The sequence below is a fragment of the Nelumbo lutea genome, chromosome 2 (assembly GCF_056320005.1).
Source record: "Nelumbo lutea isolate HS-2025 chromosome 2, American lotus-T2T, whole genome shotgun sequence".
Taxonomy (NCBI): Eukaryota; Viridiplantae; Streptophyta; class Magnoliopsida; order Proteales; family Nelumbonaceae; genus Nelumbo; species Nelumbo lutea.
In genome coordinates this window covers 18385007-18411154 of record NC_142685.1, presented here as the reverse complement: position 1 = coordinate 18411154, position 26148 = coordinate 18385007, and the positions used below count along the sequence as shown (strand labels likewise).

The following is a 26148-nucleotide window of genomic DNA, read 5'->3' as shown; positions in this document are numbered from 1 at the left end:
ATAATTTGACATAGTTATGGGCTTATTACATTGAAAAAAAGTGGTGGTGAAATGGGATTTAAGATATAGCATACCCCATATTGTTGGGGAAGGCTTTAATGAGTTGAACTGAGTAGTTCTCTTAAGTTAGAAGAACATTGATGGTGGTGCTATGTCCTTCAAGATGGGGCCTTGGATTCTAGCTCACTCCCTAAACGAAATTAGGGATGTTCTGCTTGGGATGAGAATTTAAGTCCGATGGATTCCTATTTAATGGCATGCTTTAAATTTAAATTCAAATTTGAATATTGATTAAATATATCAAATGTAGCATTAAATATAGGAGTTATTGAAAGAGTGAGAGTAACTTGTTATTAGAGAGAGAAGGAATTGTATTAAATAATAAAAGATCCAAATGTATTGGCCGATAAATATATAGTATCGGTCCATGTCGGGCCTGTATTGGCTGATATAGATCCGAAATGACTCGATACAGGCCTGTATCAGATGAAAAGAAATGAAACCTTTGGTTTTGTAGCGTTCCACGTAATGGATCCTCACTGGATTGGTACATATCGGCTGATACGGATCAATACATTACGGAATTTAAAACCTTGATCAGGTCTCTGTCCATGGATTTGCCTAGGAGCCTGTTTACATCTGATTTTTACCTGTGGTGCTGGTGTTGTGTGCCTGCTCAATTTTTTTACTTCCTTGCTTATATTGTATTTGGGAATTTTCTCTGTGCTTTGAATTATGTTGTTATCTTCTGTTGGCAAGAACTATTAAAAAGAATTTATGCTGAATCCTCCTTTATTTCACTTTTACACAGACACACACACACACACACACTTGTATTCTTGTTAAGATGGTTAGGGTACAGTGAATTATCACCATTTCACTTTGTGATGTCTTGGTGTTTCATTTTCTTTGAATTGTATTAGCAATTTTTTTTTTTTGGTCAGTGACAAATGGTGCTGATAATCGTCATTCTTTTGAATATATTTGTATATTCATTCTTGTGGAATGCTGAAGTCCAAAATTTATGTTTTATGCTGATAATATGGTAAGCTAGCTTGGTTTATTTATTTAGGTCTGGTTCACTGGTGAAAAGATTGGTGTTGGGGTGGGTAAGACAAAGAGGGATGCACAACAACAAGCAGCTGAGAATGCCCTTCATAGCCTGGCTGGTAAAACTGTCATCATTTTCTCACGTTTCTCTTATGAATTACTACTGCCGGGTCAGGTGTCTTAATGAGTGGCTTCTTTGTTATAAATTTCTTATATATATGTATATATAAATATGGCTACTTTGTTATAGATCTCTTATATATGTGTGTGTGTATAGACTACATAAGATAGGCACATTGGGACAAAATACTTACGACCAATGGGATTAAAAAACTGGTAACCCTTCTCAGAGGAGGGATAACCAAGGAAGATACATGTAATAGACCAAGGATCCAACTTACCACGAGAAGGAGACAAATCATGAATAGAGGCACGACAACCAAACACTCTCATAGGGATGGAAAATAAAGGAGACCGAGGGAACTATAACTGATGACTTGATGAGGGGCCTTGTATTTCAATATTCTGGAGCACATGCAGTTGATGACATATGCAACAACAAGTACAACATCAATCCAAAATTGTTTTGGTACATTTATATGTAACATCATTCCTCGTGCTACTTCAAGAAGGTGTCTGTTCTTTTTTTCTACAACATTGTTTTGTTGCAGTGTTCTTGCACATGACTCCTATGTAGTGATCCATGGGAAGAAAAAAAGTCGTTGAGCCCACCATGGAAATATTATTTTGCATTATCTGATTGAAAAATCTGTATCTCAACATGAAATTGTGCGAAGATCATCCTTTGGAAGCCGCTTAAAATTTTTGGAACTTTGTCTCTAGTACACATGGGAAATACCCATGTATAATGGAAAAAGTCATCAAGTAGTATAATGAAATACTTATAATTGTTAGCGTAGGGGTATTTCTGTCTTTATACCTTGATTGATGTTGCTGATCTGTAATGTTGTGTTGAAACATGTGCTCTTAACTTAAGTAAGGGCACATAGGTCTTTTTAGTTATGTTTTAATAATAATATAAATACTTACTGGCCGATTGGGAGAAGTCAAGTTGACTCTTTCAGTTCGAACCAAAATTCTCTCCTCTCTCTCTCTTTCTCTCTTTATCACTCTTTCTTCTTCTACATAACTGAACTTAGTCAGGTCGAACTCTAAGGTAGACCTGAATTGTAACATGGTATCAGAGCTAGGTTAAATCTGCCTAGATTTCTGCTTGCCTAGGGTTCATTCTTTGCGCACCCTATCTAGGGTTTTCCTCTTTTTTTTGTGTTCGATTGGAGATAAGGGAAATGGCTGAAAAGGAGTGATCGCCCTCTTCCCTTGGGGGTCTCTATGCCTCAAGTCAGGTCGTATGTGGTCGGTTGCTGTGATTTATGAGATCGCCCTCTCCTAGTAGAGGAAGAATAGAGGGCCGAACTGTGTGTGGCTGTTGTGTGTGAAGCGGCTGTTGTGTGTGGACTGCTCTCCTGCTCGCATTGGTGTTACTTCAGTGATAAGGTAAGAGATTTCAATGCATGATATCTGTTATGGATTAAATAGGAGGTGTTTCAGACCATTTGCTAGGGTTTTGGCCAGTAAGTGGTAGGGTTTATGCTAGTTTCTTTGTGCATGTTGAAGGAAAAGATATGATCATATAGTGGTGAGATTTTAGGTAGTTGTAGGAGTAGGGTTTGTGGTGTGAGCACATTTTTTAGCAACAACAAGTGCTAAAATCAGTGTGATAGGTGTGATTTAGGGTTTGTGGTGTAAACAACACACATTCTAGCAACAATTAGTGCTGCAATCAGTGTGACAGGTGTGACCTAGTGGTGTGTAGTGTGCAGATCTCAGTGATAATAGAATTCAACAAGTGTGCAGAATTGGTGATAACATAATGGGAGACAGTAATGATTATAAACCTAGTGTGGTGGTGCCTACAGACTACCTGAATGTTCAGATGACTTCTATTAAGTTAAATGGAGAGAATTATGTGCTTTGGGCTAAATTCGTTGAAGTCTTTCTAAAGGCAAAGAAGAAGGTAAAACATATAAGAGAGGAGAAACCCTCCTCTAACTCTCACGAGTATGAAGATTGGGAGCAAGAGGACGCTCAGATCATCACATGGTTGTGGAACAGTATGGAACCCAGGATTAGTAAGAACTTCATGTTCCTTGATACTGCCAAAGATGTGTGGGACCATGCGAAGAAATTGTATTCGGGGCAGGACAATACAACCAGAGTTTATTAGCTTTATCATCTGCAACAGGGCAATCAGAGTCTTGAGGAGTACTATGCCAACATGAGGAACATACGTAATGAGTTGAATGTCTATCATCCTCTCACTTCTGATGTCAAGATTCAGCAACAACAGAGAGAGCAACTTGATGTGACTAGGTTTTTGGTGGGATTAAAGTCTGAATATGAACCAATATTTGCTCGACTTCGGAGGATTTGCTCTTCCGTCCCTAGAAGAGGTATTTGCTCGACTTCGGAGGATTTCTATCGGATCTACTGAGAACTCTAATATCTCAGATAGATCTGCCTTTGCTGCATCGAGAGGCCGTGGTGGTAGAGGTGGAGCTCGGGGAGCTCAGTTTGGCCGTGGTGTTGGTAGTGGTTCTGCATATGGCCGAAGTGGCAATGGTGGGTCTACTTATAATCGTGGTGGTGGTCGTACTGGGAGCAGAGATTCAGGGGGAGCCCGTGGTAGAGGACGTAGCTCAAGCCCAAGGAAGTGCACTCATTGTGGTATGGATGGACATACCATCAACTATTGTTATGATTTACATGGTCCTCCCTCAACCTGGGCCAATCATGCCGCGACCGGTGACTCAAGTTCCAGCTTTAGACAAGAGAATCATTCATCTGACCAGTTGCCTCCTACATCCACAGATGGTTCCATGAAGGAGATGATGAGTGTTCCCCGTGATGAATATGAGAGGTTTATCCAATCACAACAGAACACAACAACTTTTGCTCACTCAGGTATGGCTTGTCTGGCATCTACACCCAATCCCTGGATCATTGACTCTGGAGCCTCCGATCACATGACTGGAACTCCAGGTGTGTTTTTCTCCTTATCTCATTGCTCAACATCACAATCTGTCACCCTTGCTAATGGTTCCACATCCTCAATTTGTGGTGTTTGTATTGTTGACCTAGATTGTATCCCTCTCATCAGTTCTGTGTGTTCCTAAATTGCCTTTTAACCTTATGTCTGTTAGTTAGCTGACCAAATCACTTAACTGCTCCATTACCTTTTATCCTTCTATGTGTGTCTTTCAGGATCTCAAGACGGGGATGAAGATTGGTGGAGGGCACGAAGCAGGTGGACTGTATTATCTTGACGGTGGTGGTGGTAGAACTTCAACAGCTTTCCAGTCATTTCTTTCTCCTCTCTAGTGGCACTGCCGATTTGGTCATCCGTCGCTCAAAGTCTTGAAGTACTTGGTTCTGTCCTTGAGTCAGCTTTCTGTTTTGGATTGTGAGTCGTGTCAGTTTGGAAAACACCATCGTGTTCCCTTTAGTTCTAGGGTTGATAACCGTGTGTCGAGTCCATTTTCTTTAGTTCATTCAAATGTTTGGGGTCCTTATAAAGTAATGTCATATAATGGATATAGATATTTTGTCATTTTTGTGGATGATTTTTCAAGGATGACGTGGCTCTATTTAATGAAAGAAAGAAGTGAATTGTTTACCATTTTTCAAAAATTTTATGCTGAAATTCGTAACCAATTTGGTACCCACATCAAAGTTTTTCGTTCTGATAATGGCTGCTAATATTTATCGTCATCATTTCAGGAATACCTGGACCAACACGGCATTATACATCAGACCTCGTGTGCCTACACCCCACAACAAAACGGGGTGGCTGAGAGAAAGAATCGCCATCTCCTTGAAACAGCAAGATCCCTAATGCATAATCTGGGTCCTGGGAACAACATATTTGATGCTCGTTATCTCAAGTGCATCTTCCTTGCCTATTCTCGGACCCAGAAAGGGTATAGGTGTTACCATCCTGGTTCTCGACGATCCTTTATGCGTGCTGATGTCAGTTTCTTTGAGTCTACTCCGTTCTTTTTGGGGTCTTGTGATGCTTCTTCCTCCTCATCACCTCCTTCTCTTCCACTTCCCGTTGTCGATCCTCCTCCCTTTGTTCCAGTCGTGACCAAACCCTTGCCTCCGGTGCCACCACCTGTTGAACGCCCACCTATCTGTCATGTGTATACACATCGCCCACGTGCACCAGCTATTACTCCTCCGGCTACATCTCCGTCGACGGATCCGGCACCAGACCCCCACTTAGCATCTGAGATTGATCTACCCATTGTTTTGCGGAAAGGTAAACGTACTTGCGCCCTTCATCCCATTTCTAATTATGTTTCTCTTAATCACCTTTCCGCTTCCCATCGCCAGTTTGTTACCTTGTTATCATTAGTTATTGTTCCTAAAGATGTTCAGGAAGCCCTTGCCTCTCCAGGGTGGTGCCATGCCATGGAAGAAGAACTCTCAGCCCTTCATCATAATCATACTTGGGACCTCACTGCTCTTCCTCCTGGGAAGCAAGCTGTTGGTTGTATGTGGGTTTATACGGTTAAGTATCTTCCTGATGGTAGTGTTGAACGCCTGAAAGCGCGATTAGCTGCAAAAGGGTACTCCCAAACCTATGGCATTGACTACACAGAGACCTCACCGGTTGCTAAGATAGGGTCAGTTCGTGTTGTGATCTCTCTTGCAGCTATGTATGAGTGGCCACTATATCAGCTTGATATCAAGAATGCCTTTTTGCATGGTGATTTACTCGAGGAGGTCTACATGGAGCAACCTCCAGGGTTTGTAGCTTAGGGGGAGGATGGTAAGGTGTGCAGATTAAGGAAGGCTATATATGGGCTTAAACAGTCTCCTCGAGCATGGTTTGGTAGGTTCAGTGAGGTGGTAAAGAAGTTTGGCATGAAACAGTACAAAGTTGACCATTCTGTATTTAGTCATGACTCTCCGGGAGGAAAAATACTGTTGGTGGTGTATGTAGATGATATCGTTATTACTGGGAATGATATATTGGTATTGACAGACTGAAGACTTATCTGCAGGATCACTTTCAGACAAAGGATCTGGGTAAACTGAAATACTTCTTGGGGATAGAGGTAGCGAGATCCAAGTATGGGATTAACCTGTGCCAGAGGAAGTATGTGCTTGATTTGCTGGAAGAAACAGGCTTGTTGGGTGCCAAACCAGCTGAAACACCCATGGACACAAATACCAAGCTAAGCAGTGATATGGGTGAAGTGTTTGAGGACCCTGGCAGATACCGACGACTTGTGGGCAAACTGAACTACCTAACCATTACCAGACCAGACATCTCATTTGTAGTTAGTGTGGTAAGCCAGTTCATGCAAAAACCTTTGATTCCTCATTGGAATGCGGTTATGAGAATTGTGAAGTATGTAAAAGGGGCCCCGGGTCGTGGTTTGATATACAAGAGTGGGGGAAAATTTGAAATAGAAGGGTATTCTGATGCTGATTGGGCCGGTTCTATGTCTGATAGGCGGTCTACTATAGGCTATTGCACGTTTCTGGGAGGTAACCTGGTGACATGGAAAAGTAAGGAGCAGACGGTTGTGGCAAGAAGCAGTGCAGAAGTAGAATATAGGGCTATGGCGCATACCGCTTGTGAATTAGTGTGGCTAAGGAACCTTCTATAGGAAGTTGGGTACAACATTAACACTCCAATGAAGCTCTATTGTGATAATCAGGTTGCAGTTCATATCTCCTCTAATCCAGTGTTTAATGAAAGAACCAAGCACATTGAGGTTGACTGTCAGTTTGTGAGGGAGAAAGTGCTGAATGGAGAACTAGACACTACACATGTTAATATAGGAAATCAGTGGGCTGACATATTTACAAAAGGCTTGAGTCGGGGAAGAGTGGACTACATATGTAACAAGCTGGGAGTATATGATATATATTCACCAGCTTGAGGGGGAGTGTTAGCATAGGGGTATTTATGTCTTTATACCTTGCTTGATGTTGCTGATTTGTAATGCTGTGTTGAAACATGTGCTCTTCACTTAAGTAAGGGCACATAGGTCTTTTTAGTTATGTTTTAATAATAATATAAATACTTACTGGCCGACTGGGAGAAGTCAAGTTGACTCTTTCAGTTCGAACCAGAATTCTCTCTTCTCTCTTTCTCTCTTTATCACTCTTTCTTCTTCTACATAACTGAACTCAGTCAGGCCGAACTCTAAGGCAGACCTGAATTGTAACAATAACCATCCTTTGATGTTATACTAGTAGGTCCCATTATACATGGGAAATACCCATGTATAGTGGGAAAAGTCATCAAGTAGTATGATAAAATACTAATAACCATCCTTTGATGTTATACTAGTAGGTCCCTAGACATTAGAATACACAATGTGAAAAGGGAAATTTGATTTTTTTTTACTTGAATGAAAAATTGTTCTACATTGCTTGCACAACTGACACGTTTGACATTGGAAATTTGACACTAAACATGACTTAAATAAAAAAGGAAACAAAGACTTCAATATTTCAAAGGACACATGACCTAAACGATTATGCCACAAGAAAACTTGACTCTTATTTGATTGACTATATTGACTATGCGACTCTGAGGATGTCACCGAGAAACCAGCCTTGTTTCAAGAGTATAGAGAGCATCTACTAAGCTTCCTCTACCAATCATCTTCCTAGAAGTGATCATGAAAAACACATGAACCAGGAAAAGGGCTACACTATAGTTTAAAAAGCCTGTGATACTTCTAATGGAATGTAAATTGATAGGAAGTTTAGGTACATGCAATACATTATTAAAGGTTAAGGCCATAGGGAAGGGATATTGATTCTTAGCCTATAGTGAGGGAGAATGATCCATCTACAAGCCTCACTTTATCTCTATTGGGCAAAAGGCTGCAAAACCAAAAAAGATTTGGCTTACTGGTTATGTGGTTGGAGGCCTCCCTTGAGTCAATGATCTAGGGGGAATCAATGGCAATGGAGACGTGGAAGGTAGATGTGGCATTACCTAATGGAGATGCAAATGAAGTAGAAGGGGTATCTATAGCTGCACTATCCATTTGACTGAAGGCCCTACCATATGATTCCAGATGATTAAGCATTACAGGAATTAATGATATCCTCCTTGGGGGGAGAACTAGTGTGATGCTCTCGAATATTCTCTTGGGTTTTTGCCACGTACTTCGGCTTCGTAGTGAGACTCCAACATGTTTCACATGTATGTCTTGATTCTTGAACACTGGTAGTGAGTACACCGCAACTTGTCCTTATAATTAACCTTCTTTGGCATCACTCATCTTTCCCACATTATTTCCACCTGCTGCAGCCAAGCCAAGGCCACCTGTTGCTCCCCCTCAGTTGTACCATCACACTTCGTCTTCTTTTCTCAAACTGGACCAGGGCATACACCTCTTAAACTGAAGGCAACTCACTAATCTTCAAGATATGAACTCTTAGAGGCTCATACACAGGGTTTAATCCCACCAAGAAAGCAAAATCCCGCTACTACGAACTTCTTATAAGCTTTGGCTATTTGGCATTATCATCATTTTTCCACTCTATAGTCTGATAGTAGTCTAACACCTTCCATACCGAAGTATGGGCTGAATAGTACGCCGACAAACTATGATCACCTTGTTTACAGGTCCAAGATTTAACCTGTAACTGATAAATGTTGGCGTAGTGTCTTTACTCAGAATAGGCTGTTTTCGCTTGTTCCTACATTTCACTAGGAGTCTTTACTAGTATAAAGTTCTTCATTTCAGATTCCATGGCTGCAGGAAGCCAAGACATCACCCTACTGTTCTTCTGGTCCCACTTATCATATTTAGCTGTCCCACTCTCAGATTCTTTTACTTCCCCATTTTTGTATCCAACCTTTCCCCTAGCTGTAACATAAAGTTTTACACTTTTGGACCACTCTAAGTAATTTAGGCCATTTAAAGGGGCAATTGGCATAGGGGAGATCATGGCTATGTTTGGTTCCATGAGAATTTATTGAAAAAATGCCGCCACATCAGTGCCACATAGGTGTTGGCGTTTATTGCATATGAAACCACTGTTTGGTTTCACCATTTATCAAATAAACATCAAATTCTTGTTTCCCCCAATTCCTGGGCATTTCTTGAAATGAGATGCTGATGTAGTGCACTTTAAGCTGAGGTGTAAGGCAACTTTAGGGTGTTACTTGAAACACCCATAAAATGCCCAACCAAATAGAAAAAGCAAAAAATGTTTAAAGCAGCGTTTTTCAGATAAACACTCCCTCAATAAACACCGATGTAACCCCAGGTTAGCAGAATCATCGGTTGCCATTAAAAACAGATTTTACAAACACCAAAAAGGAACTTGATGCACAAATAACTGTCTCCACCCTATTTTTACCACTCACAACCACATGTAGGGCACAAAAAACAAGTCAATCTGCCTTCTAGAATGTTAAGACCACTGTTGAAACTCCACTAACAGCAAATAACCTGCCCAAAAACTTAAGCACTGATCACCATTAGATCACACACCACAGGTGCCAAGCAAAACTGCACATTCCTGTTACGAATGGGATCACATAACCCCTTTACAGTACCTCTAGAAGGTGTGCACACAAAAAAACCAACTTTCACAACATCGTCTGTCACCAAAAAGGATTTCCATGGTATTACGACCAAGGAAGAAAATAGAAAATGTCTGACCAGGTTGATCAGGTATTTTCCTCTTCACAGTCCAAAAAATAGAAAAGAATGTTCCTATCGTCCAGAATCAAGTTTTGATACCATGTTTTCTTCCTAAAAAGAGAGAAGAGGAGGAGAAGAAGAATGTTTGGGAGCCAAAAATCTAGGCTGGCGGCGCTCAACCTTCTATTTATAATGTTATGATAAAACATAAGGGGTGAATTACATATATACCCCTGGCAGCAGACTCTAATAAAAAAACAACTAAAAGAATGCTAGAAACATGCTGACAGCATACTAGAAATAAAACAGAAATAACAATAATTTAACAACAGTCTCCACCCAGACATGTTTCGAAAATTTTACCTGATTCCCAGAGCAGAAGTTATACTTCATGAAAGGTAGGAAAGAAGGAATGATTGCATGTATGGATTTCCAAGAAACAATAATAGTAGCTCTAGCCAATACTCCAGCATCCCAATCTTCAGCCACCAGCCCATGAATGCTAATGATCACCTTTGCCCATAGTTTATCCTTATCCGTTGGCAATCTCCATAGCCACTTCTCGAACAAAGCCATGTTCTTCTTTTGAATGTTCCCTATTCCTACTCCACCCTTAGGCCTACTTTTGCTTACAACCTCCTATCTAACCCTATGATCCTTCCTATCCTCCTCTGGTTCCCACAAAATCTCTCATTAATTTCTCCAAAGGGGCTAGTATGTAAGCTTGATCTGGAGAAGGCTTATGACTTGGTGGATTGGGAATTCTTGTGGAGGTGTTGAAGAATTTTGGTTTGGAGAGAAGTGGTGCAAATGGATTCATTGTTGTGTTAGAACTTGCCATTATTCAATTATTGGTAAATAGGTTTGTAGTTGATTACTTTCTTGCTATTAGAGGAATTAGATATTATTTTGTGAAGTTGATGATCTGATTTGGGTTAGAATTTGAAATTGGTGGTGTGATTGTTGGAGCGGATGTGAACTCTTAAAATCAATTTTAATAAGAGTTGCATTTTGGGGATCAATATGGATGAAAGGGAGTTGTCTGAATGTGCACCAATTTTAGGTTGTGAAGTATTGCACTGGCCAATTAATTACTTGGGCTTACCTTTGGGAGGCAGTCCGAGGAATGGAAGTTTTTGGAATCTTGTGGTGGACAGATTTACAAAGAAATTGTCTTCTTGTGGTGGACATCGGTAAGATGTCTTCCTCGTCCTTCCGTTCTTTCTCTGATTCCTCTTCTAGTTTTAGTGCTTCCCATTACGAGTTTGAGCCGATGTCTTTCATTGAGGCCGGGGGTCAGGGGCCCGAGGCCGAGGACTTTGAGGGAGTAGATTCTGGGAGAGTCGCCGAGGCCGAGGAGGCTGAGGCTAGGTAGAGCTTACTATGTGGGCTGGCCGCCGATTTGGGACCACCCTTGTTGTTTGACTTCTGGGGATATTGCTCGGATTCGAGCTTTGTATTGCATTCTCGTGGAGTACGAGTTGTGATGTTCGTAGGCTGGTGAGAGGCCCACAAATGTTCGGTCAAGCAAGCTCTGTGTGTACGAAAAGTCTGGAGTCTGGGCTAAGGTTCTCTTTGCACGAGGGAGTAGTCGGGGTGTTCGAGTGGTACTGGGTGCTGCCAGTGCAGTTGATGCCAAACTTTTTAGGTTTCTGATTGGCCTTATGTCGTATTGCTTCGTCCATGATCTCGAGCTTACCCTGTGGATGGTGACCATTTCCTTCAGTTGAAGCATCACCAACAGGGCTATTATTATTCCCGGCTAGGCAACACATCGAGGTAATGGTTGGGGCCTCGTCCTTGGTGAAGCACTGGAAGGAGGGATTCTTCTTTGTGCACTGTCCCGGGGGCTCGTCCCTTCCAAGCATGCTCTAGGAGACGAGGACTAAGGTGCCGCAACCCAAGTGGCATCGACTTACCGAGAAGGAGAGGGCGGCCATAAACACGATTGAGGAGATCAACGTAATGCTATACACGTCCTTCTCGATGTTGATATGTTCCGGGCTAATGCGGGGGGAGGCCGCTCCATTTTGTTGCTTCAATTCTTTTGTTGATTCTCTATTCCGAGCTTACACTTGTCCTGACTAATTTCTCTCTTTTGGTGTGGGTGCGGCTAAGGGAATCGTAAAGGACGTCCTCAAGAGATCCATATACGCTAGGGCGGTGACCCAAACAGACTTGAGAACAACTCATGTTGAAAGGAAGCTTCTGTTTGTAGCCTTCAAAAGTAACCTCGCGGACCCTCGAAGAAGACGTTATTGTGCCGGAGGAATAAATTATCTAATATTTTCGGATATAGTAAACTAATCTCCTCGGTTTACTATCCCTCCCTCATGGATGATATGGCTATACACGAGCGGGAGAACTGAGACTAGAGAAAGATGTTCGGGGGGCGAATCCCACATAGACCAATAGATAGATGTTCGGGCTACAGAGGCGCAACTGAGGTGCTGAAAGGGCCCATTCCCGTTTTGACGCGATTCCGCCGAGGTCCGCTGTGAGGGCGTCCCAGCAACAGAAGAGATCTAGGCAGCAGGGCGATGATGAGGTCGTGGAAGTTGACCCGGAGGAGGGTTACCACTCTACTGTTCCCTCTTCTCTGCGGATGGACATACCTGGGAGCAGTGGCTCGAGCCTTCACATGTCGTAGTGGACCATCCATTTTGAGGACGGGCTCGAGATGGAGGGCATGCCTGAGTAGCTTCTACGCGGGATTATGATATTGGCCACTCTACTGTTCCCTCTCTCTATTGCCAAGTTGCTTCGGTAGTCCGTGCCTACTCTCGATTTCTCATTTAGTTGAAGCTGACCGTGCTGATGCGACTTCTTTTGCAAAACACTTGTTTTGGCAGTTGCGGTGGTTGACCGCTTCCGGGCGCTGTGGTGTCTCTACGACGAGGAGCACACCGAGCTTGTGGGTCTGAGAGCTCGGTTGGCCGAGTTTGAGGCAGCCGGTGAATGGACAACCGCGTTGGAGGGGGAGATAGCTGAGCTGAAGTGTCTGGTTGATGAGCAGTCGAAAGCCATCCACAACCTAAAGAAGCGTATCAACGAGCTGAAGGCAGAGCTGGAGCGGATGAAGGAGGTTGATGACAGGGAGGTTTAAGCAGTAGCTCGGAGGAGTACTAGCAAGAGATAGACGACTTCGTTGCGAGATCCTTTGAGACGAGGTTCAACCTTTTTCCAGAGAATGGTGCTATGCCATTATCTCGATATTGCTAAGGTTCCATAGGCCTAGGGCCCTTATGACAATGCTATCCCGCCCGCCGAGGATGACACCGCCGTGGACGTGTCTAAAAAGAATGTAGGGGCCGAAGAAAACGTAGTGGCCACGGACCCCTATGGATTGAGTTGTTGCTTGTTGCTATTGCTGCTTGAGTTTTTGTTCTGCCTTGTTGGTGTCCTTTTCCCTTCTCTCTCTTTTTTTTTTTATGTAAACAACTCAGTATGTCGAGCTTAGAATCTGGTGTAAATTGCAAACTTTTCTAAATTAATGGAGAGATTGCGTACTCGTGCCGCTCCCCTTCACCGTTTTCTCCCTTTTTTGTCGTGGGTCTTGATCTTCTTACGACCAAGATTAAGTGTGGCCGAGATCTTTGGTCCTCGGTTTTTGGCCGAGGTGTTATCCGAGTTCTCGTCTCTTCGGGGGATTCTCAATTGCCAGTCTCGGGAGCTTTTGGCTCTTCGTGGGCTAGCCGTTCCACAGCTAGCTCTGACCTGACGCTTCGTCAGTAGTGTACGGAGTACGACGACCGCCCTTTGGCCTTAGAAGGCGGGAGCGATCTTCTCTGTTTTAGGCTCTGGTCATCAATCAACTGAGTCAACTGGTCGGCTATATGCTGCCGGGCTAGCTAATGGCTATGTGTTATGGGCTCGTGTAGTTAGGGATCAGTCGAGTTAGTGCGTGGGAGTTTCGACTATCAGGGGTCCGATTGGGTGATGCATGTTGCGTGTTCTGTCGTGTAGCGTGTGTCATGCGGTCAGTGCGATGTGTGCCATGCAGTGTGCACCGTGCATTGGACAATCCACTTTGTAGGGTAAACATTGTCTTTATTTATGTAGAATTATTGATAGTACATTCGGAGGTTGCTGGTATTCTAGCTCCTTTGTATAGGCCTGCTGTCGAGGTCTTCTAGCCTGTATGTGCTGGGCCCGATCACTCTGGTGACTCGATTGGGTCCTTCCTAGTTTGGTCCGAGCTTCCCTTCTCCTGGCGCATGTACTATGACCTTTCGAAGAACTAGGTCGCTGGTCTTGAACTCTCTTCTTTGGATTTTGGTATCGTAGTACTTTGCCATTCTTTGTTGTTGCGCGACCATCCTGAGATGTGCTCGATCACGTGCTTCTATCAAGTTGAGCTCTACGTGGTGGTTTTCATTGTTCTGCTCTTCGTCGTAGAACTCAGCCCGGAGAGTTGGTGAGCCTATTTCTACAGGGATCATGGCTTCGGTCTCGTACGCCAGGCTGATGGGTCTCTTTGGTGGCTATCCTCTGTGTGGTTCTATATGTCCAGAGAATGCTCGTCAACTCCTCAACCCACTGTCCCTTAGCCTAGTCAAGTCTAGCCTTTATGCCGTGCAGTAGGGTTTGGTTAGTCACCCTGGTCTCCACATTGCTCTGGGGTCGATGGACAGCCGTATTCCGGTGGTTGATCTTTAGGGCGGTGCAAAGAGCTTCGAACTTCTGATCGGTGAATTGTGTGCTGTTGTTGGTGATGAGGATCCATGGAATGCCGAAACGACAGACAACACTTTGCCAGAGGAAGTTTTAGGCATTGTGTGTGGAGATGCGTGCCAAGGCTTAGGCCTCCACCCACTTGGTGAAGTAGTCCACAACAACTAAGAGAAACATATTTTGCCTGGTCGCGGTAGGGAAAGGTCCGAAGATGTCCATTCCCCACTACGCGTAGGGCCACTGGCTGGTGATCGGCCTTAGGGGGACTGTTGGCTGGTGATGGAGATTCGAGTGTCTTTGGCATCAGTCACATCCTTTGACAAGTTGGGCTGCATCCTACTTCATTGTCGACCAATAGTAACCCTGTCGGAGTGCCTTTTGAGCCAGGGTTCGGGCGTCGGGGTGATCTTCGCAGATTCCTTCGTGTATCTCACTGAGGACGTAATCAGCCTCGGATGGGGGAGACACTTTAGGTAGGGGAGAGTGTGAGACTAGTAGTATAGTTTTCTGTGGATGAGGCAGTATTGGGCTGATCTGTGCGCGGGTTTCTTAGCTTCTGTGCGGTCTTCGGGCAACTTGCCGTCCAGAAGGTACTGCACTATTGGATCCATCCAAGACGAGCCTTGCTGCATTGAAAGGATGAGGAGTGCCATTGGTGCGATGCTAGGTTGGGCCTAGACGTCAACCCGAATTGTTGCGTCGAGGTTGGTCTGTGGCGAACTAGCCAACTTTGAGAGTGTGTCAGCTTGGACGTTCTCACCTTGAGGGATCTGTTGGATAGTGAAGTGATCGAGCCGTTGAACGAGCTCTTGCACCTTTTGCAGGTAGCTTGCTATCGTCGGGGTTCGCGTCTCGAACTGGCCGTAGAACTGGTTGACCACCAATTGGGAGTCATTGAAAGCTTCTACTGCCGAGCACTGAGGTCTAGAGCAAGTCGGAGTCCATTAATCGAAACCTTGTATTCGGCTTCGTTGTTAGAGGCCTTTAACTTGAACCTTAGGGCATGCTCGAGCACTGTGTCTTTTGGTCTGAAGAGAATGTGGCCTGCCTCGTTGCCTTGCTTATTGGATGAACCGTCCACATGGAGAGTCCATATTTTTGGTGTTGGGGCCATTTCTTGAACTGTAAATGTACACTTTGCTAGAAAGTTGGCTAAGGCTTGGGCCTTGATGGCAAGCTGAGGAGCGTACGCTATGTCGGACTCGCTCAGTTCCACACTCCACTTGATCAAGTGACCATATGCTTTTGGCCTCTGCAACACTTGTTTAGTGATCATAAACCCTAAAAATTTGTCGGAGCCGACCTCGAAGCCACCTTTGGTCGGGTTCAGCTTCATCTGGTACTTTCTAAGGGTGTCGAAGACTTCCTGAGATCAGCTAGGTGGTGCTCGGCCTTCTTGCTTTTCACTAGCATGTCATCGTTATACACTTCAACGTTGCATCCGAGCTGGTCCTTGAACACCTCGTTCACCAGCTGTTGATAAGTAGCACATTGCTTTGTAGCATTATAATCCACAGTCAGTGATGAGGGCGGTCTTCTCTTGATCATCGGGATGCATCTGGATTTGATTGTAACCTGAGAATGCACCCATGAAGCTCAGGAGTTTATGCCTTGCCGTTGCGTCGACGAGCTGGTCTATGCTTGGCAGGGGGTGAAGGGATGGGAGATCCATCATATGGATGGCCGAACCCTGTAGGAAGGTTGGGCGAAATTTCAAAAAATTCTTTCACTCCCATCTGGGAGTCATATTCCTCAATTTAGAAAACTGCATTTTCAAGGTTCGTTCTTGAATCGAAAACCGACCAGATCTGAAACCAATAGGAGGTGAGGGATATTTCTGATACGAAGTAGCAGTAACTCCCAACGCAGGTGTTCACGCCCAATAGTGTACCAAATCCTCCCTCCATTGAAGATGACACAACTTAGGATGAGGCGGGATCAACAGGTAGTTCTTCACAAGAACCTCTGATTCTTCAGCAAGAATTAAATGGGGTAGTGAGCACAACTTTAGAATTGTTTCTTCTAACAAGAAACAATATCAGGATCTAATCTTGATCAGTTCAATAGTGAGCACAACTTAGTTGTCTTTTGTGTTGTGTATGTGTCTTTTTCAGATCTGCCCTGCTCTCTATTTATAGCCTTAAAGAGATGATCTCCTAATTTGATTAGGAGTTTCTTGATCCAAAGACATATAATAATTCCGAATTGAATTTCTTTAGAAAGAAGATCTTTTGTCTCATAGTAGCCTGCTCCGGTCCCCTTACGAAACTTTCATTATTGATCCCAGTCTTTATTTGGATCTGAACTCTTTAAGTGATAAGGATAATTCCTTATCTTATCTGCAGATCAAGATCGACTTTTCCTAATTAAACTAGGAGTTCCCTGATCCAAATCTCTATTTGGATCTGGACTCTTTAAGTGGATAAGTGTTATCCCTTTATCCTTATCTATTGATCCATACCCAAAATCGCCCCTATTTAATTAATCAAATTAACCCAGTTCGATTAAGCTTTAAGACTCACTTCCTTTTAATGCTAGCTAGTCTGGCTCTCTTTGTATGGCATGGGACCCTATCATTGATCTACACATCAGCCACATTGGTTCAGCCTAGCCTCTGTTACAAGGCCTGGCTGAATTCACTGCTGAATACAGTGAACCCCTGAGTCCATCACCATGGGCTCTTAACAGGCCCAACATTTACACTAAATGGTTGTTGGCGTGAAAATTTTAATAAATTCTCATGCAACATATTTCACTCGAGCAAGTGATTGAGTTTTTATTATTTTGGGTAAGGCCCATTCTGGGAATCATACGGATTGTTCCCCATAATTACATCCCCACAAGAAAGTAGAGAACACCTTTGATTCTGACTTGGGGAAATGAACGCATAGAACAAAAGAAAAGAACAATAGGATACTTAAAAAAGAACTTTGCATTTGCTTTTCTTTTACATCAGGTGTACAAGAATGAGAAGAAAGAAGAAGAAAATACAATTGACAAACTATACAGCAATACATTTCTCTCCTTATCTTTGCTTTTCTTAAGAATCTCTTGTGAAAATTTTCTCTGAAGAGTCTCTCTGTGTGTATCTCTGTTTCTACTTTCCCCTTAAGGAGCTTAAATAGGGAGTGGGGTGGTTATGTAACTACCCCCTCCTCCTAGGTGAAGGACCCCTATCCCTCTCACTTAAAGAGAGGGAACTCCCCACTTAAATGATTTGGCTAGTAGACTAGCTAGCCCACTTTATCGTTAGAAAAGAATTGAGCCAAAATTGGAAGAGTCCTTGTGTGATCAGGACTCTTACAATATCTTTCGTTAGACAAAATCTTGTATAATCTAACTGTTTGATTAATTTGATGAGGTTTTATAGTTACTCATCTTGTTAAATTGAGAAGTCCTAGTGCAACTAGGACTCTCGATTCTCGATTTTGATATGCTTGATGTTATTAATTATGTGATTTGGTTTGATTATTTGAGGGTTAATCACAAATTTTCACAGTTGGAAGAGTCCTGGTTGAAGTAGGACTCTTTAGTTTTATCAAATTATCTTTGATCCACCCTTAAATCTTGATCCCGAGTTGTTTTTGACCAAGACAATCATTTTGTAGGCTCATAAAATAAGAGTCCTAATTTAAGTAGGATTCGTGGTGGAATCCAGGCTTTAGTAGGATTTTTTTTTGAAATAATCATGTAATTAGTTTTTTATTTTTCATTTTTGGAACAGAAGTGTCCTAATCTGAACAGGTCTCTTTTTTTTTTTTGTAGCATCCGAAGATGGATGTGATTTACTCCCTTTTTTTTATTATTTGTTTACTTTGATTTAGTTGATGAATAATTTTAATTAACCATCAGGTGGGCCCTTAAGGGTATTAATGGTCAATTTGAATCCTTTTGAAGCCACTAAATGGGCTAAATAAGGCTGTGTACTTGGGCCCAACTAAAAGCCGTAAGTGGGTTATTTTAAAATTTCTTATTTAAACTTAAAATAGGCCCACAAATAAGTTGTTTTAAAGCTGTTAAGTGGGCTGCACGCCCTAGCCTTTGTTATTAACCCTAACCCTAATGAACAATCCTAATCATATTAGGACTGTAAGACTGATTTTGGCTATAAAAGGCATGGGCTGGCATTCCAGCCTCTATTTTTTTTTTTGTTTCACAAGCATTTCACAAGCTCTCTACGGTTCATGAGAGAAAGGGAAACCTCTCCTTCAGTTTTCAAGTCAAGGAGCTGCTGAAATCTTTCAACAAGAGAGACTTTTTGTCTTCTCTTCACAATCTGTGATTAAACAATGAAAGTTTTCTTTGTTTTCTGAAGTGGTGGACGAACAAAGAGAGATTTTTTTCTCTTCTCTTGGGGAGAAAAAAAACCCTAAACCAGGTTTGATATATATATTTTTATTGCTCTCAAGAGAAAGCTTCACTTGTTTCTTCAATGGATTATTGCGGTATAATCACTGCATCAGCATGTCTGCTGAAACAGCTTATCTGCTGTTTATTTAAAGCCAAGTTTGCAGTACCACATCAGCATATCTGCTGTTCTTTTTTTTTTTTAGCCAATTTTTTCGCAGTATAATTACTGCATCGGCATGTTTGCTGAAACAGCGTATCTGCTCTTTATTAAAGCCAAGATTCACAGTATAATTACTGCATCAGCATGTTTGCTGAAACAACGTATCTTCTGTTTATTAAAGCCAAGATTCACAGTATTATCACTGCATCAGCATATTTTCTGAAACAGTGTATCTGCTGTTTATTTAAAGAAGATTTGCAGTGTAATTACTGCATCAGCATGCCTGCTGAAACAGTGTATCTACTGTTTATTTAAACCCAGTTTTGCAGTATAATTACTGCATCAGCATATTGCTGAAACAGTGTACCAGTTTTGCAGTATAATCACTGCATCAGCATATACCGCAAATGACCGATATCTCACCCTTTTATTAAAGGCTCTTCTCATCAAGAGCCTCAAGTTCAGCAAGCCTTATCTTTACATTTTCTTCGGGATGTATGGGTTGTGTTGCAATTCTTAAAGAGGGCAATTGAACTTCTAGAGGAAGAACAACTTCTGCTTCAAATACCAAACTATAAGGTGTGCATCTAGTGGCTGTCCGCACTGTTGTTCGAGATGCACAAAGTGCTTCAGGGAGGCGTTCATGCCAATCTCTTTTATTCTTTGATACCATCTTCTTAAGTATTTTAAAGAACTTTGTTGAAAGCTTCTGCTTGTCCATTTGATGAGGGGTTATAAGCTGCAGATTTGGCATGCTGGAATTTATATTTCTCAGCTAACTTTATCATGGCCTTGTACTTAAAGTACGAGGCATTATCCGATATAATTTTGGAGGGAATTCCATATCTGTATATGATATGGTTTTGAATGAAGTTGGCAACACCTATTGCCCTAATTTCTTTTAATGGAATTGCCTCTGCCCACTTGGAAAAATAGTTCGTGGCAGCCAAAATATATGAATGTGACTTAGAAGATGGTGGTTTAAAAGGATCGATGACATCTAGGCCCCAAGCCTCAAATGGCCATGATAATGTTGTAGGATGAAGAGGCATGGGCGGTTGATGTATAAAATCGCCATGAAGTTGACATACTTTGCAAGTAGAAGGAAATTGTATTGCATCTCGAATCATAGTAGGCCAATAATAACCTAACCTTTTAAATTGGCTTGCAACTTTTGGTACGGCTTGATGGGCTGCACATGTGCCTGAGTGGACTTCATATAATTCTCTTCTTGCCTCTTCATTAGATAGAATTCTTAACAATATTCCATCAAAGGATCTTCTATATAAGGTGTCGCCGAGATAAGTGAAACGTGGAGTCTGTTGACATATATCGACTCTTTTCTTTGGGTCTATAAGTAGCCTCTTGATGGTGCGCGATCTGGCTACTCCTAGCTAGAAGGCGATCCAAACTCCAATTGGGCGGCAAGCTGGACCGGCTTGCAAAACAGTGGATCAGAGAACCTGGGGTAGCTAACCTGGCTACGTGTGATTATTCTACTCATTAGCACTCAAGCTCTCAAGCATTCATCTCGCATTCACAGCATAAGTACTGACTTAAGCATCGGAGTGATCTATTTCATGTCTTTATATACTAGAGTAGTCGTGGGCTTTACGAAAGATCTCCGAGATCTCCGGGCTGTGTAGATAAGGTTTGTTCCGTTTTTGAAGGAGAGCAGTATGTTGATAAGGTTTATCGTTTTACCTCTGATTCAGGCGGAGTTAGGACGAGTCTTATCATGAACCCGAGAAATTTGGGGCCGGTTGGGGAGGCCTTTGGAGTCAATCATGTGACGTTTTCGACTCTCTAGCCCCGAACTACCACTTCGATTCTTTAGTCTTGAACTGGATTGGGTGTCGAGGTGCCTCTACATCGAGGTGGCTGAATACCCGAGCTCCGAATTTTGCGAACTGGGTTCGGTTGGCTGAGTTGTCACCCTTCGATCAGATCGCGCCTACGCGTCCCCTTCTTGCTAGGTCGTGCCAAATCACCCTTCATCAATTGCCCCCCACTCCTCGTGCCTGGGGTCCCAACCCGGTGCGGGGAGTTCGTGGCGAGTCCAGGTCGATTTGGCATGAAGTCTAGATGACTTGAAGGGCGAACCGTTGGTCGGGCCTGCTCAACCACCTGGCTCAACCATGATTTGGCATGACCTCCGATTCGGGCGGAGTTAGGACGAGTCTTATCGTGAACTCGAGAAATTTGGGGTCTGTTGGGGAGGCCTTTTGGAGTCAATCATGTGACGTTTTCGACTCTTTAGCCCCGAACTGCCACTTCAATTCTTTAGTCCCGAACTAGATTGGGTGTCGAGGTGCCTCTACATCGAGGTGGCTGAATACCCGAGCTCCGAATTTTGCGAACTGGGTTCGGTTGGCTGAGTTGTCACCCTTCGATCAGATCGCGCCTACGCGTCCCCTTCTTGCTAGGTCGTGCCAAATCACCCTTCATCAATTGCCCCCCACTCCTCGTGCCAGGGGTCCCAACTCGGTGCGGGGAGTTCATGGCGAGTCCAGGTGGATTTGGCATGAAGTCTAGACGACTTGAAGGGTGAACCGTTGGTCGGGCCTGTTCAACCACCTGGCTCAACCATGATTTGGCATGACCTCCGATTCAGGCGGAGTTAGGACGAGTCTTATCGTGAACCCGAGAAATTTGGGGCCCGTTGGGGAGGCCTTTGGAGTCAATCATGTGACGTTTTTGACTCTCTAGCCCCGAACTGCCACTTCAATTCTTTAGTCCCGAACTAGATTGGGTGTTGAGGTGCCTCTACATCGAGGTGGCTGAATACCCGAGCTTCGAATGTTGCGAACTGGGTTCGCTTGGTTGAGTTGTCACCCCTCGATCAGATCGCGCTTACGTGTCCCCTTTCTTGCTAGGTCATGCCAAATCACCCTTCATCAATTGCCCCCCACTCCTCGTGCTAGGGGTCCCAACCCGGTGCGGGGAGTTCATGGGGAGTCCAGGTGGATTTGGCATGAAGTCTAGACGACTTGAAGGCGAACCGTTGGTCGGGCCTGTTCAACCATCTGGCTCAACCATGAAATGACCAGGTCGTGTCTTAGCCACGCGCGGGCGTCACACTATTTATAAACTCCGGGGACGTCAAAACACACGCTACATCAATTTCAACCTTGGGGGGCATGCAACCGGTTTACTTAGGAGTTGTCGGATCGTGTTGATCTTGACTGTTGATTCCTGGATATAATGGCTATAAATAGGGGCCAAAGGGTCCATTTTCCTCGCCACAAGTCCGCAAATCCGCAATTTTTGAGGCCACGCTCAAGTCTTCCAGTTCGGTATCAACCTTTTCTGGGTCTGAGGTCGCCTTCTTTTCTTCGATCTTCCTTTTGTTGAGTCCACCTTCCTTTGCTTTTTCCTTTTGATTCCATTGTCCTTTCCTTTAATATGTCTAGCCTTAGCTTAGATAGTCTTATAGACGGGAGTGGCGAGTCTGCTGGGGCCGATGTGGGTACCTCGGCTCAGGCTGTGGATCCTCGTCCTACCGAGGTGGTCACTTCGGGACAGGATGCGGTCCTCAGTCCGCTCGGGGTGAACTCGCCTTGGCGAGAGCGAGAGGCCTCTGGTAACTTGGCTTCCACCTTACATCGAGGTCAGTTGAAAGACAACTTCGGCCCGTCGATAATGACGGCAGACAGACTCCTAGCCTTAGTAGCTCGGTACAAACTCCCTAACGACCTTGTATATAACATCCCCTTAGGCAACTTTCCTTGGGATCATGATCACAACGAGATCGTGATCTTTGAGGAGCAGCTCGTAGTCGGTCTGCGTCTTCCACTTCACCCTCTTATAATCGAGATCGTTTAATTCTTTAACATTACCATAGACCAGCTACACCCAAACTCTATCCGTAATATCGTAGGGACCATTTCTCTTTTGCATGATTACAACCGTCTACTTGACCTTGACGTCTTTTCTTCGATTCTTTCCATTAAGAAAAATTCATCCTGCGTTCTGCCCGAGCACAGGCGAACTTACTACTTGTCACCTTGTCTTGGATACAAACTGTTGCATGAGCTCCCTAATAAGGTCCCATCCCGGAAGAGGCGTTACTTCGTGGTCCGCAACACCGAGGGGTGGCCCTTCCCGACTCATTGGAGGGCAGCCATCCAAGACCCCGACGTTAGACTGGACTTGAAGACAAGGGAGGAGGTTCGATCTTAGGCGGAGCTCGGCTTAAAGTTCAAAAACTTCGTGACCGAGGAGAATCTCGTGTAGGCCGGCCTAAGTCCTCCTGGTAGGTTGCTATTTGCTGTACTTTTTCTATTCGTTTGACTTTGGTATTGTATTTGACTTGGCTCATTTTCATCGCAGCTTCCATGGATGACATCCTTGCCGATGAGCTCTTCGGGAGCATGAAGAAGGGGAAGAAAAAGAAGAGAGCCTCCAAAAAGGCTCGTGTCAGAGTGAAGCAGCCACAACTGAGGCTGCCGTTCCTGAGCCCGAGCACCCACCAATTGCCGAGCAGCCTCCCATAATCGATTTGATCGAGGAGGACTCAGGCAAACCCACCCCGCCTCGCATGCCTGAGGAGGCTACATCTTCGGAGCCCATCCCAGCGGCTACCACTTCTTCGGGTAGCGATGCTCCAGTTCGGAGCATTTTGACTCCAAAGTTCGGCCTTCTCAAGAGCAAGGATGCGGTGTTCACTGAGGAGGTCGCTCGTTGGGCCGACTTGCCAGTTGTTCAGCTCGGGGCCCGAGCGGCTACACATTGTATGGTGGTACGTTCTTGAACTTGTCTTTCAAATTGTCTCGTACTTAGATTTTTTGTATACTGATACTCGGTTTCTTCTCTTGGCAGGTGAACTCCTCCATCCATGCCTTGGCTTACCAGTCTGAGGTGAACCTGAAGCGAGCTCTCAAAGCCGAGGAGTCTTCTCGAAATGCCCGCGCTGAACTAAACTTAGCTCACAACGAAATCAACCAACTAAAGAACGATGCATGAGCTAAGGAGTTGCTAACTCTACTGATATCTGAGAAGGAGCTCGAGGAGCGTGAAGCGGCATTGAAGAGGGAGGTCGAGAACCTCGAGGCCCACGTGAAGGAACGAACCGAACTACTGCTTCGGGCGATGAAGGAGGCCAAGGTTAAGGCTGTTGAGGAGTACAAGTCCTCGGTGGAGCTTCGGGAAAGGCTGGTCGAGGCAGGGACAACAGGTTACCGGAAGGGGTTCAAACTCAGCAGGTGGTTGACCCATCGTGAATTTCCCCATCTCGACCTCAACGCCATAACCACGATGAAGATCACCAAGGAGATGGCCATCCAAGCTGCCAAAGATTTGGACTCGGAAGCGGAGAGTGATGACGACCTACTTGATGAGGAAGAGGAGACCGGTGCTGGTGAGGACCGTATGGAGACAGATCCTCTTGCCGAAGTCTTCAATAAGGATGAAGAGCCCCGAACTGATTGAAGCCTCTTTTTTGGACCCCCCTCTTTTTGTAACCCTCAATGTTCCAAGCCTCTGAGCTCGGTCAATTGCAATCTTTATCTCTTTCATTTTTTGTAATTAAAGTTCTATATCAATGAAATACAAGTGTTTTGCAATCTTTGTGTGCGAATTTTTCCAAGTGTAGATTACACCCGAGCTGGCGAACTAAACCAAATAGGAGTGAACTTTTTCTAAGTATAGGTTACTCCCAAGCTGGTGAGCTCGACATTAGTAGGAATGATCTAATTGCCATTGTATGCCACGGCGAACAGACACTGTAAGGTACATACCCGATCTGTCTATGCCTGGGTTACTCATTTGCCCAAGTGTTGGTTATCCCTAAGTGTCGAGCTAACGAGTTTGACTCCAGGTAGGATTAACCTTGCATTGTTGTACACTGAGGTGAATTAGACAACGTAGGGTTTGCACCCGAGCTGACTATGCCTCATAGGCGTCTAAGACTTGTCTGCCTATGCTGAAGAGGCGACTAGGACATGTCGGCCTTTGCCGGAGGGGCGACTAGGACTTGCCTGCCTATGCCGGAGAGGCGACTAGGACTTGTCGGCCTATGCCAGAGGGGCGACTAGGACTTGCCTGCCTATGATGGAGCGGCAACTAGGACTGGCTGACCTATGACGAAGACGCGACTAGGACTTGTCTGCCTATCCCAGAGAGGCGACTAGGACTTGCTTGCTTATGCGAAGAGGCGACTAGGACTTGCCTGCCTATGTTGAAGAGGCGAATAGGACTTGTTTGCCTATGCCGGAGAGGCGACTAGGACTTATCGTAGTGCCGACGTCTTCTGTCAGCTTGGCGCCATAGCCCTTAGGCCTCTGGGAGTGACTCGCAGTCCTCTCTCCAGTCAGTCGTTTCTTATCAATATTCCATGCTCGAGGTACCTGCTTCCCTTCCGAAGTCTTGAGCTCATATGTGCCTTCCCCGAATACCTGCTTTACTCGGTATGGACCTTCCCAATTCGGTCCAAGCTAACCAACGCCGGGCTCAAGTACCATAACCTTCCGAAGGACCCAGTCGCTGATGTGGAAGTGTTGTTTTCTTACTAGGGCGTTATAGTACCGAGCTACTCTTTGTTGGTAACCTGCGGTCCGAATATAAGCCAGGTCTCTTACCTCCTATACTAGGTCTAGGTTGGTACGGAGCTCGTCATCGTTCGGTTCCTCATCATAAGCCTCCAATCGTATTGTGGGCACCTCTATTTCTGTTGGGATCACCGCTTTTGTACCATAGGTGAGGTTGAAAGGGGTCTCACTCGTTGCGGTCTTAATAGTAGTTCGGTAGGCCCAAAGGACACTGGGCAATTCGTCCACCCACAATACCTTGGCTCGAGCTAAGCGAGCTTTTAATCCGTGAAGTATCGCCCTGTTAGTTACTTCTGCTTGCCTGTTCGACTGGGGGTGTGCCACTGAGATAAAATTTTGTTGAATCCCCATTTTGGCACAACAATTTTGAAACTTAACATCTTTGAACTGCTTCCCATTGTCGGATATTAGCACTCAAGGTAGTCTGAAGTGACATACTATGCTTTTCTAGAAGAAATTCTGTAGGTTGCGGGCTGGGATCGTTACCAAGGGTTCGGCTTCCACCCACTTCGTAAAGTAATCTACTACTACAACCTATATCTTCCTCTGCCCTGTTGCTGGTGGGAAAGGACCAAGGATGTCGATTCCCCACTGCGCAAAGGGCCACGGGCTGGTGAGGTATTTCATATCAGCAGATGGAAAGCGATTCGAACTC

At 44.3% G+C, this 26148-nt stretch overlaps 1 protein-coding gene across 13 annotated transcripts in view; it reads left to right on the top strand.

Moving 5' to 3' along the window:
- Nucleotides 1-26148, top strand: part of CPL2 (carboxyl-terminal domain (ctd) phosphatase-like 2) — an 86298-nt gene that overhangs the window by 17730 nt on the left and 42420 nt on the right. For 12 of the 13 annotated variants that reach the window (XR_016107587.1, XR_016107590.1, XR_016107586.1 and 9 more), the window contains one exon: nt 1073-1169. Coding sequence is in view for 6 of the 13 variants with exons in the window: in XM_088971629.1 (XP_088827755.1) it covers nt 1073-1169 (97 nt within the window). In the remaining 7 variants the exon portion in view is untranslated. Of the gene's footprint in view, nt 1-1072; nt 1170-23277; nt 23494-26148 lie in introns of those variants that run through there. The other variant, XM_088971631.1, reaches the window with a different exon arrangement.